This window comes from Rhipicephalus microplus, chromosome 1, assembly GCF_043290135.1.
Source record: "Rhipicephalus microplus isolate Deutch F79 chromosome 1, USDA_Rmic, whole genome shotgun sequence".
Taxonomy (NCBI): Eukaryota; Metazoa; Arthropoda; class Arachnida; order Ixodida; family Ixodidae; genus Rhipicephalus; species Rhipicephalus microplus.
In genome coordinates this window covers 80595211-80615401 of record NC_134700.1, presented here as the reverse complement: position 1 = coordinate 80615401, position 20191 = coordinate 80595211, and the positions used below count along the sequence as shown (strand labels likewise).

The 20191-nt window shown below is 43.6% G+C and overlaps 1 protein-coding gene across 1 annotated transcript; it reads right to left on the bottom strand.

The window, feature by feature from the left end:
• Window positions 1–5076: 5076 nt before the first annotated feature.
• On the bottom strand, window positions 5077–20191 carry LOC142768347 (uncharacterized). Its single transcript, XM_075870319.1, has 4 exons — window positions 20031–20191; window positions 17714–17796; window positions 7331–7414; window positions 5077–5235 (listed from the first exon to the last, which is right to left on the bottom strand). The coding sequence occupies exons 1-4, from the start codon at window positions 20189–20191 to the stop codon at window positions 5093–5095; spliced, it is 471 nt and encodes a 156-aa protein (XP_075726434.1). The 3' UTR covers window positions 5077–5092.

The following is a 20191-nucleotide window of genomic DNA, read 5'->3' as shown; positions in this document are numbered from 1 at the left end:
ACTGCCAGCTTTCCTCATTCTATGCAGGAAAGCCTTCGTGTAGGCTGTACCAAGTCGAAGCCTATGGATGACTGTTGCTACCGATAGGCTAACCTTTACCGGAATATTCAAATTTATACCGGGATCAATGTTATACAACAGGGAGCTCTGCGCACCATTTTAGAACCAGGTTTCCTTAGACAGTTGACAGCTCAGCTTAATTATTAGACACCGTGCATCGCTCGTCGATAGAGGTAGCAGTGATATATTATTTTCTTGATGTGCTGCACGTGCAATGTGATCAGCTATGTCGTTTCCTGTGATTTCACAGTGGCTTGGCACCCACTGGAACATTATGGTGTGGTTTAAATCTTTTGATATAGCCTACGTCCTCTGTATTTCATATGCGAGCTCACTAGCTTTGTTTCCCAAGCTGATTCCTTTTATAGAAACTAATGAGGACTGTGAGTCACTGATAACTACCAATCGAAGTGGACCTGGCTGTAAACATATGAAGCACAAAGCACAGAGTATTGCATAGAGTTCTGCCGTTGTGGATGTTGTGAAATGGCTGAGTTTAAAAGCTTTTCTCGCTTGGTATGTAGGTACAAAGATTGCCGACGTAGAGCTTTGATCCAGACATGATCCGTCGGTGTACACGTGAATATAGTCTTCATAGTTAGTATAAAGGTGTGTTAAAGTTAATTGCGTTATTACGATTATGGGCAAATCGTTCTTACAATTTATTTCCGGAATCGAAGTGGCAATATCTGGGATAGAGAGTCGCCTTGGTGGGTGGAATGCACACGGAGGCCAGTATTCGTGCGTAGGCAGTAAACCTTTGAATTCTACTATATTTTTATGTATTCTTGCAGCTGATCTCTCCTGAATATGTTGGTATAGGGGATGATTAGCGTGTCGAGTTGCCAACCGAAGATAATGCCGGCAAGTTTCCGTAAATCTCATAGCATGGAAAGTTGGTTGACGAGACTCTGCAATTACTAAAGCACTGGCAGAAGCTCGCAGTACACCAACAATCTGGCCAACAATCTTTGAATCCTCTCCTCTAAGTTACGTGATATTCCATGTAAAACCGGGGCAGAGTAAGCTATTCTTTGTCGAATTATTGCTGAATGTACACGCAATAAAGAAGAACATGAACTACCCATCTCACTCCGGTCAGTCAACATAATATATTGATTAGGGAATTGACTTTGTCCTCTAATGATTTTATGTGTGGTGCCCAAGACAGACATCTGTCCAAAATAACCCCAAAAAATTTGTGCTGCCGCACAAGTTGTAAGCTCTGAGAGTCTATCTGACGTTTGAATTTCTTAAGGCATTTCCCTGTGAACGGAAGTACAGATGTTTTCTCATGGGAAATATTTATGCCTCTGCTCTTAAAGAAGCCATTCATTATTGTCAGCCCATCTTGAAGTTTTTGCTGAACTGCTAGAATGCTCGTGTCTGATGCCCAAATGCAAAGATTGTCTTCAATTATGATGTGTTATCGCCCTCGGCGAAACATCGTGCAGTCACATAATATCCCAGGCCGACGACAATAAAGAAAATTTGCAGTTCTGTAGGCTTATGTCCCTACTTCTGGTGCTTAGTTTACGATTTCGCATTTATCATATCACCATTGACAGAGCTTCTACAAGATAACGTGGACCTCTCCACCTGATCCCCTGCATGCGACACCACCTTCACTACGCTCTGCCCCCTGCTCACTTCTCCACCTATTCTTCGCCACTTTGACTTGACAGCTCCTAGCCAAGTACACACGAACTCCAGCTGCGCAGTGCCTGGCGCTGTCCTCGCTCGACGAATGCCTGGCTTAATCCTTTGTTTGTACTTAATTATTTTCTTGATTTGAATAATTGATTCTAATTCAGGTTCTAAAGAGGTTTTTCTCTTGTGCGTAGATCACCCTGTATTTCTTTATGCATCTCAGAAGCATAAGAAGTCAGGTGATGCCAAAATTCGCCATTGGCTTTTATCGTGTCATAATGAGCCTACAATGGTGAAAGTTTAGTCATCATTTTCTTTTGTATTGCTGAAAACGCAGCTCTTTGCTATATGGCTAAAAAACTGCACGGTCGCTGAGCGAACGACACAGCGAGCTCTGCACTTGCGTTTACGAAATGAAGCACAGCGACTGATCGAATCTAACCAGTTCGCCTCATTTGATATTCGTGTGGTGCACGACAGGTGAACGGCATGCAACGAAGGCCTGTGGGCACTCAACTTTGAGCTGGAAGCACGCCTAACCGACGACCGAGTCGCAGAAGATTACGCCTCCGTAGCAGCCTATGAGGAAAACACTGCTGCTACGCTGTCGTTTCTGAGTCACCGCAGGGAGAATCTCAAGGCGTTGACGTCCAAGATTCATGGCAGTGTGGCAACCCACCTTGAGAACTCTGGTGTCGCCACTGCAGGAAGCCGTGTCCTTGGTGATCAGGTGACACACGGCACTGTCGTGCCTGTTCTCGTCGCCCTAAACTGGGGCTGCTTCACTTCACGCAGTGACAACCTTTCTGGGATATGTTCAGGCACGTGGTTCACGAAAACCCTGGTCTATCAAACATTGAACGGTTCCACTATTTGAAGAGCCTAGTGGCTGAACAAGCATTGAAGGCCACGGACGGCATCGAAGCCATGGAGGAGTCGAACAAAGACGCCATCATTCTTCTAAAGAACTGCATTGAATACAAAAACTTCATCTAACACCAATACAGTAACGTCCTTTAGAAATGTGGCTTCATTGCGCAACTTGTTGGGCACCGTCAACATCAGAAGACTTAGTGTGATCGGATGCCCGGAGCTCTCCTATGCTGTCGTGCTCGTCGAGGTCCTCACAAAAGCGATGCCCGGAAAATATTATGGTATAGTATTCCAAGCAACAGAGCCAAAAGGCGAACGTCGAGGTGGGGGCAACGTCGGAGACGATACATCGGTAGCTACTCGAGTACGGGCGCATGGAGGTGGAGGCTCGTGAGAGAATTGCCTTTGTAGACGCCGGCGGTCGTGGTGCCCGAGATCACCGACAAGGCACACTTCATGAGGCACAACGTATGGCGTTTGCTTTGATGAGCCACGCAAGGATTGAAAAGGTACCTGCTTCTTTCGCCTTTTTGCAGTACACATATAGAGTCATTCACAACCGACAATAGCATACATGAAAGGAAGAACCGCCTAGCAAAGGCCGGTAGGTGCTTCAAAAGCACCATCAAAGACCATCGCTGTAAAAAATGCTGTCGCCACCTTATTTGTTATAAGTGCAACGGAAGGCACGCACCAATTTGAAAACAATTAATTCATCACCGATTTATAATAAAAATGCGGTCCTACTACAGACATTTGGTGCATGGCCATAACCGAAAGCGACTCATGCTTTATAAGAAGTCGAACACTGTAAGACAACGGACATTCATTAGAGAAGAGATCTCAAAGGAGCTAGGATTATCTACAGCGCGCGCTATCGAAATGGATGTCAAGACAGTTGTAGGATCTAAAGGAGTGCCGAAAAGACGACTAAACATTGTCAAGGCGACGTTAAAACATTGACGTTAAACATTAAACCAATTCGACCACACCAAGCATGATGTCGAAGCTATACAAGTACCATTCATATGTGAGCAACGGATGAAACTCCAACCCACGAATCAATTTGCGCAACAGTTGCTACATGAAAAAACGTTTATTGCGTACAAAACTGAAATTACGGCTATAAAAGCAAAGACTGCATATGAGGTTGCTTGTGGGAGCCGAGAAGATGTACAAATTTATGCTCAACTATTCTCGTCCACATGGGCAGATTCGAAACCCATCTGCCTTTACCCGAAGATGGGATGGACGATTCAAAGTCCGATAGCATGCGAAGAAATTATTTCTGCAGGTGCTATTACGGAAATCTATGTACTTAGCACGAGCTGCGTGATTCAGATCAGTCACATTCACTTCGACAATTTTCACATCTCGAGACTGGTAGCCATGAAACAGCTACAAATGACTACCAAAATGGCGCACTCCAAAAATTTAACGGGGAAATGCATCACAAGAATAAGCTCTTTAGATTCACAATTCATTCGGAGCAACTGTAATCAGCTCAAGCAAAGAACCACACAACAACCGAGCGAAATGTTCACAGATTAGCACGACAGAGTGCCGCAAGGCAAGAGCACAAGCGACGACACAAGGCGATCAGGCAACACAACTTCGACGGACGTGCTGGAACCCATTCTTCAAAGATGAAGACACGTTTATCGGTGACAGGCGTACCGTCAGCATACGAATACGTGTTAAGGAAGCTAACATCACGTGCGGCTAGAAAACACTTGTGCTACTGCCGAACCGGTACCTCAGCTCACCGTTATGCTTGCTCAGCGAGAGGTATTTCATGTGGGTGTTAGTGCAACTTTCACCCAAATTTATGCCTATTTTGGGTGAGAAGATCCGTGCACGCCATTAAAAGCGAAATGAAAAATGTTTGATGCATTCTCGGTTTCTAGCAAACTTGACAGGTACACGGGGAGCAACTCGCCAGTGCGATCATAGGCAGAAGGATCTGAAATGACAAAAGTTGATTTTGTCGAGCTGGTTAGTGTGGCGCTAATCATGTGTGATTAGTGTTTTAAGCAAGGGCACCTTAGTGTTTCTTAAGTTTACGCTTGTGAGCCGTACTGGTAAAGTTGTTCGTCCATTTCACAATGCTATTCCATCGAATGCTTCAACTAAGGCCGGGAAGTTTGTTGATTACTTTATTAAAGAGAGAGGAAACCAAAGCGTGGTAACGAGAAAAGAGCTTGTGCCTGGTGTGTTCCAAATGAACGTTTGCCGAACATGGACAATTTTATTATTTATTTGATGTATTAAACATCTGTTTTCGCTCCACTCTATCGGTCAAGACACCTTTTTTTCTTCAGTTGTCTTTCGCACTTTCTCAGCCTATTTCGAAAATGTTCTGTGCCACTGACCAAAGGACGAAAGAGAGAAGGATGGGTTGTTTCTTGCTTGTGCCATCTTGGCTATTGCTGCCAAAATTACTTTGTTTGTGCAAATACTGTAAATACACCAGTCTTTTGTTGTCTCGCCGTAACAATATTGTAATGTTTTATTGAATCCACAATGGGACATTCCCGCAAGTTTCTCGATCGTAGATCATATACTTTTCAGGGCCACACAGCAGGTCATAGATGAAGTGGCACAGGCTGCTAATTTTGTTGACCTTTTCCATTAGGGACCACAATTCACAACCTTCATGGAAAACCGTTAAAAGCAAGCTTTACAGGCTTACTGGTTTAATGATAAATTGAACTGGCAGAATGACTGATTGGACGAGTTGGGGATCCATTACACTTGAAATGCGAGCGCGTAACAAAAACAGGGAATTAGGCTGGCTACCCATGTTGTTGTCAAGTTACCTCCCAGCTTTTTTTGTACGCTCGTGTTTCAAGTATTTTGAAGAGACAAGCATGGCTGCAGTTTTAGGCTATTTGAGTATGAACAGTAGCAGTCAAACAGCCTAGCTATGGAACTGACATACTGGGAAAGTGAGGCTAAAATTTTTGTGTCATGCCACTGTTTGGTAGAATATTAAGCTGCAACGCAATAATGTGTTTTTGCTCCACTCGTTTCAACATCTGTATTCAACTTGACATTCCCGCGCGCGGTATTTCACCGGTAAAGAAGTGAACTTTATTAAAGTGAACTTTACTGCCACACAAAGAAAAACATGTTTAAACAGCATGGTAAATATAAGCTGCATATAGGTAGCTTGGCTGGTGCCCCCTACCCGAACAATAACAGCAGAAGCAACAACATTAACGAGAATTCACCCCTGGCACAACAACAAACTGGAAAACACAAATCGAAGCAATAAAAATTCAGTGAGAAACACACATTCTCAACAAACAGAAAAACTCTGTCGGTAGTTGTAAAATTAGTTGGCGCAATTACTTTTCAGAAAGATGCCGTATGTCCTCATTGCACAGATTATATTTATTTAGTGTTGAAGTAAAACATAATCTGTCCTGTTCCTCACACAATAGTTTGATGGTGAAGAACAGAAGTTCTTGTAAAGCAATTTCTTGTAGAGGACGGTGGGACAGGCGCGTGGCGGCGGATGTAGTTTGTATGACAGAAGCCAGCACACTGAATAGCTTCATTGAAATTTCGGCAATACAGTATAAATAAAAGAAGTTTTTATAGTTGAGTGCTTTCTCAATGACGTTAAAGTACTACCAAATTTCTGAACTCTATGTGTTCCCAGCAGCTGTTCAGTACTGCTAACACTCTACTGCTACGTTACTAGGTCAATAACCTACGGAATTAATTTGACATCTCCTACAAATGTTACTTTTTCTTTTTCAAACAACACACAATTAAAGCTCCGAAGTTCCACGAATCATACATATATGAAGTTTGACAGCAATGTGTGTATAGTAAAGCCAATTAAGCTCATCTTCATTGGAGCTGAAGCACCTGTTTTTTAAAAGGTTTTTACTGCAAGAATTAAACCTAAGTTATTTCGCTATAGTAGCCCCATTCTGCTGATATTTCGTAGGCTAAACAAACTATCTGAAACTTCAATTTGCCAAGCGCAATAAACCTCGCATGTATGAACTTCATTGGCAGACCTACGGCAACAACTTCATCGTACTTCCCACAAAAGCGACGGTCGATGCTTGACTATTTCACCTACACCGGATTTGAACGAGGGGCCAGAGTGCCCTTCGCAGCTTCAACTGGGAGTGCCCTTCAAAATAAATACCGGCATGACAACGAGTACCTTCTTTAGGTACATCTTTACTGTTAAAAAAAAGACGTGATGGCTTTCGGATGACACTACAAGGCGATCCGCGTACCAACCGCTTTGGAAGTGAACGCTCTGAAACTCCATCACGAAGTGTGGCAGCTTGATCTAGTTGGTATGGCATGACAATAGTTATAGCGCGAGAACAAAACGACGACACAGAGACAAGAAGGACACGAATGACACGAGCGCTCGTGTCTTTCGCATCCTTCTTGTCTCTGTGTCGTCGTTTTGTTCTCGCGCTATAACTATCGTCCACCACGAAGCAGTACAGCTTAGGCGTGGCAAATTCGGGAAAACTTATAAGCGTGCCTCTACCACTGCCTTCGTATAATTGTGTGCGCCACTGCTAGGGATGGCAGATAATTTTTACCGCTTGGGGTCTGCCGGTGATTCGAGCCCACTTCCAGCTCTATTCTCGCCAAAAATAGGTTTTGTGTCGCTTAGGCAGATGCCAAAGGAACGGAATATTGATATAATAACAATGAAAACGCAAAATTAGCTACACTTTTACGTCATTAGAAAAATTTTGCTTACCATTGTTTTGATGGCGAACTCTCAGTATGTCACAGTTGTCGTATTCGCTCGCCACGAACGTATATTGCGTATTAAGTGTCTTCACTGCAAAAAAAAAAAAAAAATGCAGCCAAAGTCTTTAACATCATTGTCTGCATACATTATAGGTAGCGAGAATATAATTGCTATCGCAGCAAGAAGCACAAGTTATGGCAAGGAATTATGACTTTGATATAGGGAAATTATCCTTACACTGAAACATTTATACTCCAAACTGAGGGTCGGCAACGTTTGTAGGTAGAGAGTGAAGTTACACGAAGCCGACAAGGCCATGGGCTGCACGGCCAATAAACAGGGAGGTTGGAGAGGTGGCTTTAAATTCTAAGAAAAATACATTCAATGAATAGACTATCACGTATACAAAACTGGCAATATTTTTGGGTAAATTTTGGCTGTATTCTAGCCAAGCCGGAAGATGGGGCACAATGATAAATTTAAGATATATCTAACCATTTTGACAATCAAACTGTCTGTCCGCCTGTAAAATAAGATTCATCAAAAGAAAAGGCGTACAGTTTCTTAAAATAACTAGATGGTGGCGCTGCGATCGTTTAGCGACTATGGTAATGATGATTAGTACACGGACTTGCCTAGTCTTCCTACATGCGGGCGACAAATCGCACTTGTGGTCTCATTTATTCCTGTGTTTTGGTTTTGTTTCGAAGGAAAAAACAAACCATTTTCAACTTTCTGACCACATTTGAAATGGTAAGCATAAAGCAATAAGGTGGTGAAGCGGAAACGCTGAAGATTCGCTGAGTTTTGTTTTTGTTTTGTGACAAAACAGCTTCAAGCACACAAACACATTCGGAGCTAAAACTACGAAGTTTAGAAAAATCCGTGTACTACCCATTATTTCCATGCTCGCTAAAGCACCATACGTTGCAGTTCCCGTGGACACTAGCGCTACAGTTCCCTCTAGTTCCCTCTAATGTTTTTATAGGAAACTCTATGGAAAAAGGAAGTTCGGGTAGGAAAGGGGGAGGAGTGATTCAAATTTTCGACCAGGTCCAGCATATTACGGGCTTGAGGGCCACATGCAACCCACGAATCGTAGGTTGTCAACCCCTGCTCTAAGCAACTAGCCGCAATATTCCAATAATCAATATTTTGAGAATGCGCACTAAGAGTTGGCACAGCACAAGTGACTTTCGTGTTTTACGCACGAAAGCCGCAACAGAAGAAGGCTATCGCACAGCGCTATCTATAAACAGGTATTCCTTTTTGTACAAAGTGATCGACGGCACACTGACGCATTGGTTACCCTTTTTTTGTATGTGATATGCCTCCAGTACCTCACGTGCTAACGTTTTCCTGCGTCGTCCTAACACACGTGCTTCTCAAAACAGTGGTGTGCAGCCGCACGAAGCACAATGTAACGACAGGTATGAACCCACGCCATTCTTAATTAATAATATATGTACCCTAAGGTCATCATTAACAAAGCGTCCTGTTTGGCCTATGGAGACTTTGCCACAGCTCAACAAAATTTCATAAATAATTCCCAAGAGGTTTTTCCTTGCTAGTATCAGTTGCGCCGCCATTATTTCATTAAGCTATGCACCAACTCACCCAACGTCACATTCTGCTAAAACTAATGACGTGAACATACATGTGGCCTAATGCGCAGATGGTCGGCACATGACAATGGTGACTTCAAATTAAGAGAGCCACCTGCTAGCAAGTGCCATCCCTAAAACTCGAAATTTCGAAGAGGCTATAGAGCTGGTGCTTGGGTCCACAACGGTCAGCGTCGTAGTTAGTAACTCTACCTCCTCAGGCCCAAGAAGTCTAAGAAACAATACCAAGGGGGAGATGGAACCTTGCGACGAAAAATCTGTAAACAGGGTTGTGTTCATCTGACGTTTGCACTAGCGAGCTTCTCTTTCTGAAGGCTATATTTGAACTGTTCAAGCCTTGGGGAAGACAATTCCGCTTGTAGAGTTTTAAGGAAGACAAGTCTGCTCCTCGAAACGTCGACTCGACACAACCTCTCTTTACAAATCTTTCATCACGGGCCTGCGAAGATAATTTGAATTCAATTGATTTCAAACTTTTTTATTTTGATATTTGGCACACTAGAAAATGTAGACAGCTTTGTTTCGGAGCAATATTATAAAACTTGCTATATTTGCTGATTTTTACCAATTACAAATATTGCTTTTGTAATTTATCTAAATAATTTAAACAACTCGTTAGTGCAAGTTAAAACACAAATTAGGTACAAGAAATGATTACACTTAATTGGACACCATTCATCATTGCTGTCACATATGGTGGGTAAAAATTAGCAGCCGATCCACAAAGTGAATGCTGATAATGAAGCGAAGCTGAGTCCTAAGGCCATAATGTCTGCGTTGAAGTCATCGAATAGTATGAAAGACGGACAGTTAGACGCATGTACGTATGGACAGACGGACTCACGTGCAGATGAATGGACTGACGCAAGCACGTACGTACAGAAGGATGGACAGAGTACCGTCTGTTTTTAAACCATATGTGCGCTATGAATGCTCCATGTATGGTGTGCGGAACACCTCAGTTTTGGTCCGACGGGAGCTATGACAACTATCACGTCAACGAACATCATACGAGCCTGAGGAGCTTCGCTTGTAAAGATAAACGGCGGGAAATTCCATTTGCGTGCTTCCAGGACGGAAACGTTGTAGTTTCTGAGAACGCCTTTTCAAACTGACCGTACGTCCCACATACCCAGCACAGAGCGTCATCTCGTTGGGCTTAAGTATAGTAATGCCTTCCACATTAGAAATTTAAGTTGAGTATAAAGATATTTCCTTCATAATAAACGTCGCTTGCTCCGAGCAATATTCCCAATAGTGGTCATGGAGATTGAAGAGGCAAATACCGCAATTCGTAAGTTCACTGATGGAAGCGCCTCTAAGGAGGCGATAAGTATTATGACCACCTATGGCGGAGAGCATGACCATTACGTTACATAGTCGCACACCCACTCCTTTATCCTGGGCAATGAAACTGCGCGTGCGCTAGCTCAAGACTCAGCGAAGTGAGCAGGGGCAATAATGACGTACTTGCGCATGCCAAGAGAGAGTACATGGTCAAAAATTCTGCTTATCTCACGTGAGTAACTTGGGATTCGACGGTATGCGAAGCATGCAGAGGTAAGATCACCGTGTTGCACTTTTTTTATGGCGCGACACGTCATGGAATGACGCTAAATATATGTACTAATGTTGCACACACCGACACATGTTGAAGAGTTGCAGTTGTTTATATAACCAGTTGTTTGCACTTGCGCAACGATCCAAACTGGAGCGTGCGTATTAGCAACAGCAGAAGCTGATATTAAGCGCTGATTCTCGCGAAGATGCTGGCCCTAGACACTGCTATAAAAATCAACTTTAGCGCATGGCAACTAACCACAATTGATGTTAACCCAGCGTGACGGCTGTATTGAAGGATTACATATGTAATGGTTATAAGATTGGGTAGGCAGCACTGCAACTACAATTGGCGTTTCACGAAGATTAGCATCTATTTAAAAGTAGTTCCGAGACCTGGCGTAGCTCTGGGGTAAAGTGCTTCATTACCATGCAGAATGGTTGGGTTCGAATTCAGCTGGGACACTGACTTTGATTATTTGCATTCGTTGAGTTGACGCTACTGATTTCAGGTATTACTTAAACCTCGTGAGTTAAAATTCCCCATGCGTGTTCTCGTCGTTCCTCAGTAGATACTAAGTGTAAATCACTGTGGAATATACCCGCATACCAGCAGCACATACATACCCACCCGTTGGTATGTGCCACTGTATGTAAGGAAGTGTTCGACGATGCACGCCATGGGACTCTGACATTATTCATGTTTTGACCAGCGCGTCATATTCGTCGAACCATCTTGCCCTCCAATGCTGAATTGGGTTCACGCCAAGTGAAGGGGGTGACCACGCATGAGAGTACCAAAAGGTAAGCAGCTAGATAGATAGATAGATAGATAGATAGATAGATAGATAGATAGATAGATAGATAGATAGATAGATACGCTCAAATTCACCAAAGTTCGCTAAAATGCTTCGCATTTATTACAATGAAATGAACAAACGCTCTAGAATAGGATGTCAACATTGCCACCTCCAATAACCCTCCTTACTGAACAAACAGTAGGCGACAGAACGGTGATCATTTTGAAGATCTTTCCAAGCCCAATCACTCATAACCTTTGTTACTCACACCTCTACTCCGTTAGACGTAAACACTGGAATCAGTGGCCGCACTTCAAAGACAATATTTAGGCGTTCCCCAACATTACCAAAAAGCCAAACACATATATGAACGCGAAGAAATGAGGCATCATGTTGTTAAGCTCAGACATTGAGGACCACCCACAAGTCGTCAGGCAAGCGGAAGAACGACTCTTAGATGCCATCGAAATCAGGGGAGATAAACACCTCTTAGACTTCTTACTTCATTATCGTGCGCATTTTCGCAAGGAAAGAAGAGCCTCACTGATGGGCTATAAAGCAGGACACAGGCACGGGCTACCTACGCCTTCAGTCCTCGAACACATCATGAGGACCCAATTTTGAGCAGCGGGCCCTCGCTTTGCCTTCATCGGGAGGTACCCAGTTTATATCGAGATGTAAGCGTTGCTAAGGTTCAGTGATGCCACAGTGACCAAAAAAGTGTAGACGCCACTGTTGGCATTTCTAGTTGAGCTTTGGTTCCGTCAATATACTGCTGCAATCTAACCACTAATATCAGGCATTGTTCTAGGCGAGTTTGCTGAAGCATCGGTACTCACGGTAAAGAATATTAAAGATGATAGTCTTCCTTCGGGACCTTCGACGGAAAACTTTTGATCTGTCTGTCTGATTGTCTGTACATTTGTCTGTTTGTACACCCTTAACGATACCTAAAATGGCACCAAACGGCCGTACCATCCACAGCACCCACCAATATTGCTCAAGGTTGAGTGTTCATAGTTGTGCGAATGTCAAGTAAAAAAGAATAATTGCGCATATCTGAGGCACCATAACAACACGTCGATGTTTTTTATGTGTGCCTTAATTCTAGAAGAGGCGCAAACAAGTAACTGTAAAAACTGTAGCGTTTATCACGCTGCGTTCACAGTGCAACGCAATGCTCAAAAAGGTGTTTCCAACGCTTTGCTAAGACGACACGATGGTGTCACATGTACGTCGCTTTGCGTTCTACACCTTATCACCTCCGAGGCAGGCACGCATCTTTCTCCTCGGACGCGCATGCCTTCACTTTAAAACATAACTGCCAGATGGCGCTCGTGTCTAACGTGCGTCGATGCGCTCTTTCGCCTCCGCTTCACACTCGAGGCGCTCTAACGCAGTGCCTCCAGAATACCATTCACCAATTTTCTTGCGCAGAACAACAAATAAACATGTTTTCACTCTCCCCAGACGCAAGACTATCGTCCTTCGACGACATTTGCAGTGTAACATGCAGATTTGGGGCTAATGTTTTAATAGAACATTTCTATCTCTGTCTTTTCTTCTTCTTTCAATTTCATGACTCCGCAATCTATTCAACACAGATAAAAGCACCCAAAAGTTTATATATGTTTTTAAATCACAAGTGAGAGCACTGTTGTGTGTAGCAGCTAAACCTGTGAAATGCTGTGAGATATGTGTGAAGTCATCTAAGTACTTAGGTGACCTGTGGGACGTCACCTAAGTGTTTCGCACAAATGTTTACGATTACCACAGTGCTATGTTTTTATTTTACATACGCATCTCCTCTTACTGTACCCATCATTTTCATTACTCTTTTCCTCCATTTCTATTTTTCTTTGTGAGCTGAGTAGCAGACCAGAGAGCGCCACCTCAGGCCTTCCAATAAACTAGCGCCCTATCTATACCATGTAACTTTCAAGTTGCTGCTATTAGGGTTCGAAGAAACTTGTCCTGTGATTTTTTTTGTGGAACAAAACTAAACAGATATCTTGACCATCAAACCGCTGTAGTTGCCTAGCCAGGCACACACACACACACACCCATCACTTAAATTTCATTCAGTAATATTATATGTGGTTTAACGTCTCAAGATCTCCACATGATTATGAGATGCCGTATTGATGGGCTTCGAAAACTTCGACTCCACTGGGGTTTAATAACTGCAGGTGGGTATAAAACATTCTAGTTCATATCGAAACTGCGGCTACCGTGGTGGTTTACGCACTACAGATGCGCTTGCGGCAGGTTTCCTACTATGAGGTTGTTTCACATTGAGGATAACTTTGCGGGTAGTCGAAGCGATAACATCATATCAGCGACGCGCTTCATGTAATAAATATCCCCACAGCGGTACCTGAATCCAACTTTTCCCGAGGTTCATCGCTTAATATTTCTTAGCTGTGCTAGTTAGCCTACATATATTTTGGCGAAAAAGTACCAAATAAGAGACCACGACAACAAAGTTTCATCCCGTTGTTCTAAACGAACTCGCCAAGCTATGAACTATTCTTCATTTCCTTCTTTCTGCATTGGAACTGTAGAGCCTTTAATCTTTGTTCACTCCAGATTGCGTCTGAGTGCACAACATTCTCCTCAACTCTATTGTTTTTTCCCTGTCAAGAGCCTTCCTGCTTTCAGCCTTGGTCTAGCTTGTAGGAACTGCCCCACCGCACATGGGCTACATCTCTGAGGTTTTTATGCGTGGTCAAGTTTACATACAAATCAGCCTTTTGTTATGAATGTCTTCTTTTTGCCTTTGCAATATATGCCAAGAGAAGCAAGTTCTCTTGGCATATATTGGAAAATGTTTTCGAGGAGATTTGACGGCGAATGCAATAAAGGAATGCACGCGGCGCAACACTATGCTGTTACTCAGAAGCTCCATAAGAAGTGACCAAACACACCAGAATAGCTATACGGTCATGTAAATGGTAATGTTTAAATACCGGATAAAGACAAACGGACATTGACAATTGATTCGAAGTACTGGTACAACCTGTACCAGTACTTGGTACACGCTTCATTCCCATTTTGTCAAATTGGTACAACATGTACGAGTTGCGCAAAATGTAAAAGCTTGCTTTATTACGAAATAGTGCAAGAAAATCAGGCACAGAGCAAGAGTCTGACAGTTGCATTTTGGGACAGCATCCAATATCTTCCAGAGTGCTTTTGTGTTACCACAGAAACAAAAGACAATATCGCTTTTGAGTAATTGTACTGGAGCAGAACAAATCAAATATTTGGTCACTTGATTACATAGGCTCAAAGTACACTTCTCCGGAAGCACATGGATTATAATTGTTTCTTGTACATTCAAGAATCGCATCGCACCCACCGTTAGGCTGCAGGGGAAAGCATAGCGCAAGATGTGCAAGAGCAAATTAATTAACCACACATACATCGCGTTTGTCGACGTAGCTACTTATAAGCGTGTCTTCTTATCCATGGCTCCACATCGCGAAGGAAAACGTACAGCGGGTGCTGCTGCAAGCTATCCACACATATAAATGCCAGTGGAAAGAACTGTCGCAATCTATATCCCCAAAACAAGTGGAAGTAATCTTCAGTCACTCTGAGACGGCGGTAGGATATATCGTATAAATTTGGATCTTCCGAGAGGCACTGCGAACACTAAAGCTATGTAATAGCAAAGAAAAAAAACATGATTGATATGTCCTTTTCGGAATAGGTAAAACGCTGAAGTTAAACGTGTTCTCGCAGAGGTTGAGCATTCACTGCGCATTGTTTAGCCACAAGGCCAAAGACTCAATGCTGCAGTAACAAATTGCAATAGCATGTGAATAACGGTGAGCATCTCGAAACTTGCGGAGCACATTTCAGACAGGAAGCATGCTCGAAATTAACATACTTAGGACTAGCGTGTACAAACAACTGTCAGGATTCTAACTCCATGTGTGAAAAACACGCTTTTTCCGTAAATGCGGCCATGGCAGCGAGCAAACTGACGTTCACGTGGTAACTACTGTAACTTAAAAACAAACTTGCGGTGGAACCACCACAGATACCAAGCACCCGTATTCCAAGATAAGCGGGCATGCCAGTGAGCTAACACGCTATAGAGCATCTCCACGCATTTTTACCACGTTGAACACGCCATGTGGAGGCGCGTGCGCTCAACGCGTGCTTGCCATGCCATCTCGCTACTGATTACTAAAGCGCACTGACCTTTCTGAGCTCTGACGACCACCAGCGGTCTATGGTGTATATAAATGGGTCGCTTGTACGCTCTCCGCCAGAGGTATTGATTCATATGTGGGGTTTAACGTCCCAAAACCACCATATGAATATGACAGACGCCGTAGTGAAGGGCTCCGGAAATTTCGACCACCTGGGGTTTTTTTACGTGCACACAAATATGAGCACACAGGCCTACAACATTTCCGCTTCCATCGGACATGCAGCCGCTGCAGCCGGGATCTGAACCCGCGACCTGCGGGTCAGCAGCCGAGTACCTTAGCCACTAGACCACCTTGGCGGGGCTCTCCGCCAAAGGTAGTTTTGTGGTCTAGTGCTTACCACGCGGGCTTAGGAGAGCGAGGTCACTAGTTTGACGCCCCGTTGCGAAATACTTTCTTCTGCCTTCTTAAGGACGGTAGTCTTTCTTGTGGACCTTCGACGCAAATATTTTCGTCTGTCTGTCTGTCTGTCTGTCTGTCTGTCTGTCTGTCTGTCTGTCTGTCTGTCTGTCTGTCTGTCTGTCTGTCTGTCTCTCTGTACGATTGTCTGTTTGTTCACTCTAAACGGCATCGGGTACTTGAAACGGCCGACCTCATCCTCAGTGCCCACCAATGTTGCTCATGATTGAACGTTCATGCTTGTACAATTGTCATAAAAAAGTAATCATTGCGCATGTCTGAGGCACCATAACAACACGTATGTATTCTGCATGTGCGTTTTTCACTAGAAAAGGCATACATAGGTAATTTTAGGACCGTACCAATTATCACACTACCCTGACCATGCAATGCTTGCACGGAAAGACGAGTGTTTCCAACGCTTTGCTAAGACGAGACGGTGGTGGCACCTACGCGTCTCCTTGCGTTCTACACCTTATCACCTCTGAGATGGGCGCGCACACCCGCCTCAAAGCCACGCGCTTTCTTTTCTAACAAAACTACCAGATGGCCCTCATGACTCACGTGTGACGTGAGTTTAGCTATCGTTCGCCTTCCCTGCACGCTCGAGGCACTCTAACGCAGCGCCTCCAGAATACCATTCACAGATTTTCTTGCGCAGAACATCTTGTTTACTCTCTCCACACGCAAGACTATCCTCTTTCGGCGACATTTGCACATTGACATGCAGATACGGGGCCATTTTTTTTCTCTGCAGTCGTGTTTGGAAATGTTTTACAACATCACATTCGGGACGTAAATGCTTCATGCAGCGGCGGTTGGCCCCGACATGAAAATTTTTCGTGTTAAAGGTTAGTATATTTAGTACACCAAGTCACAAACTAAAAGACAGTAGCCCGAGAGCTTACAGACTAAGCCTCGGTTCTCCGCCTTACCGGCTACCTAGGAGTAGGAATGCAAATACGGAAGGACCAGATATCACATAAATAATGAGGAACAGGAGTGGGTGGGTGGTTACATGATCATATTTCACGAAATATCACCACACCATACAATGCAGAGACGTACACTCGTACCACTACCCTCAATAATAAGCAAAGCTCAGGCTTTAAATTCGCAGTACATACAAACGCAATCCTGCACCAGTCGGGGTTTTATGCATCTATAACCCAGATTTATACGCGACAGAAAATTCAGGATTTAACCTCCAAAGTAATCTTAGAATACCCTATATCAAAATAACCAGGTTTATTGCACAATAATAGTCATCACAAACGGTAGCGTTTGCGCACCCTGTGAGTGTGTGTTGCTCAGATCGAACAAGCACAACGAAATCATGACCATGCAGTGAGCCGAGGAGGCCACCGAAAGCCAGCAATTTTCGGCCTACTCAAGCTTCGGGCCTCTGCAACGATTTACCGGGGGCTTTCCATAAATGTCTTTGACCCCTATAAAGCGGCTAAAGTCAATGATAGTATAAATGAAGAATCGCTTGTCACTCCCAAAAAATAACAAGCGGTATCTTTTTTGACGCCGTACAGAAGTGTATAGCACCTCGTCTTTGCATGCTTTTTGGGTACGACAGTTCTTTCTGTAAAGTATGCTATTTCTTACTTGACCCAGCTGTGCTGTAGAAGCAGTCTACGATAGCAGTTAAAAGTGCGGTGCCATGTTTCAGTGCGCTTGCCATTCCTCTAGTCATGGAAAGAAGAGTTGAGAAACAATGCTTTGTCATGTTTGGTCAAGATTTTTTTTAATTGACGACGTTCCACCACAACTTACCACTGTTTGGGGACAGCGCATACGCGTTAGGAATTCTGTAGCCTTCGGTCGTTTCCGAAAAAAGGTAGGCGGTTGCATTGACTCTGTAAGCGAAAATCATCATAGCTGTTCAAAAGCACACACTATTGAGAGCACATAATTTTTCGAGAGAAGGTGCGAGTGCTGACACGGACGCAGCAAAAACATGCAGTTCACTTTATAGAAGCACCATGTAAAGTTCGTGATGTACTTGGACAGGTGAGGCAGGCAACAGGCTCACGACACATGCTTCACTTGCTATGAAGGTTCTCATGAAGATAGAGCCTCGTAGACTGCGAGCGATGCAAATCCCAATGACATGCAACTTCGAATTGCGCACACAGGTCATATTTCATACGGATGTCACCAGCCACCATCGAATGTTTGTGTAATCCCATTTGAACAGTTTGGCTCCCAATCATAATTGCACTCGTGCAAGCAGATAAATCCTCCCTAACAAGGCCAAGATGTAAATTGTGCGTGTTTCGGTATTTCTTTAGCGATACGCTTTCTGACAGTTTTAATGAAGAAAACATCCCCAAGTGAACTTTTCACGCCTTTGCCGTTACGTCAACACAACTGGCAGAGCAGGAACACCAGTGTCAAGTCCACCAGACAGAAAAAAAGAATGGATGTAATAGTATCGTGAACACAGTCGCATAAAGAAGACCGAAGGAAGAGCGGGGACACAAAATCCGCAATATCACGAGCTGTCGAACGTCGGTTCGCTTCTGTAAGCGCCAGTTACGTATTTTCAACTCTTGCAAGCGTTCTGTATAATGAACCAAAGCTTTAAGCATGCATGCTTTCTCTTCGTAGTTTTCTGATTGCTTTGACGAGACTGAATGGTTGTCCCTTTACTCCGGAAAAATCCTGGGTGCATGGTCTCACACTACATCTGCCAAGAAAGCCACACGAGCCCTTCGGCAATTCTTTAAGGCAACATCACTGAGCTTCTGCCTGTGATACCCTGCACTTTGTTTGGTGTGCAATGTCCAATTCCTCTCTCTCATTTTCTACTTCCTTACCTTCGTCTCCCCTCGTGTTGGGTAGTTAATTGAATGTAGTCTAGTTAAGCTCTCTACCTTCGCCATGCTCCCTCTCTCCCTCTCTGCTCTCTTCCCTATTACAAAGTGCCATGGCTGACCTGTAGATTTAACGTGCAAAAGAATGTTAGCTGGAACGAGGAACGAACTATTTTGAGAAACATTTTCATGGCAGGAAATGTTTTGACAAAAAAATTGGTTCCTAGCAATAATTTTTTGGCAGAATCTTTTTATCGCACTGTAAAAAAGTGACGATGCAGCTGAACTAACTGATACTACAAAAAAAAAAAAAACACTGATGCTTCCGCTGACCATGGGCCAGTTTCATCTCTATCTCATTTCGACGTTTCTTTTTCTCTGAGCTTTTATTGCTTAGACCGTATTCATCTTAGTGCTTCTGCAAGCTCCTGCTTCTGTACAAAGCACTGTAGAGTGATTTTGTTACTTACAGTATATTGAAGGGTATGTTTTGGGGGGACAGAAGTCACTTCGGATATTTCTTTTACACATTCCAGGAATTGAGATAAAACGCTCTTTAAACTACAATGCAGAGATCATGGCAGAAAAATTCTGAAAACAAAATGAATACCTTAGAGCTCTGGCAAGGTGTATTTGAGAATCATAATAAACAAGCAAGAACATACCACATGTTCATTACGATTTCACAGTGTTATCACAAGTATTTCAATTTTCTCACAAGTGTCCTCTTGATATTCAAGAAAGTAATTTCTCTTCTGTCGTGTAACAAAAACGTTCCTTTCACTGCGTAAGCAGCTTTTTTTAGCTTTGTGAGGAAGTGCTGTCATGCTGAGGGAAATTATCATGGACTTCTTTTTTAGCTTATTTCGCATATCACTTAAGTAATGAAAACAATTGGGGTTAAAAACTACGACTTGACGCGTAATAGCAGTGTCACCTATTCGGTCATTACAGCGACGCCGGCGGCACCACGCGGCCCACCTCCAAAGCTCACACATGGTGATAACGATCTGCAGGGCAAATGATGTGACCGATTGCTTTGCCTGCAAACATGTCTGCGTCTGCTTAGCGATAAGAAGTACAGTCCACGGCGAAACTAGAGGGCCTGACGTCCTTTGTTAGTCCAGACGCGCACGCTTGTGAGATCGCCTCATCATCATCTCGCCCACCATTTCGACCTACTGTTGCGCCGCCTATAATTGCCGGAATGATCGAATACTGGTCTCAATACACATCTTTGTCGGATCTTATTATAAAATACTTCAGTCGCTTACTTGTGGTACTCAGACAGAGGCCAATGTAAAACGCCCACGGCATATTTTTCTTCAGGGTAGAACTCAAGCACAATGTCTTGGATACACTTCTGGTCTCCGGAAAATCCAGCATCGTGTTCGAATGACCGCTGGTACAATACGAAGGGACGATCTTGTAGCAT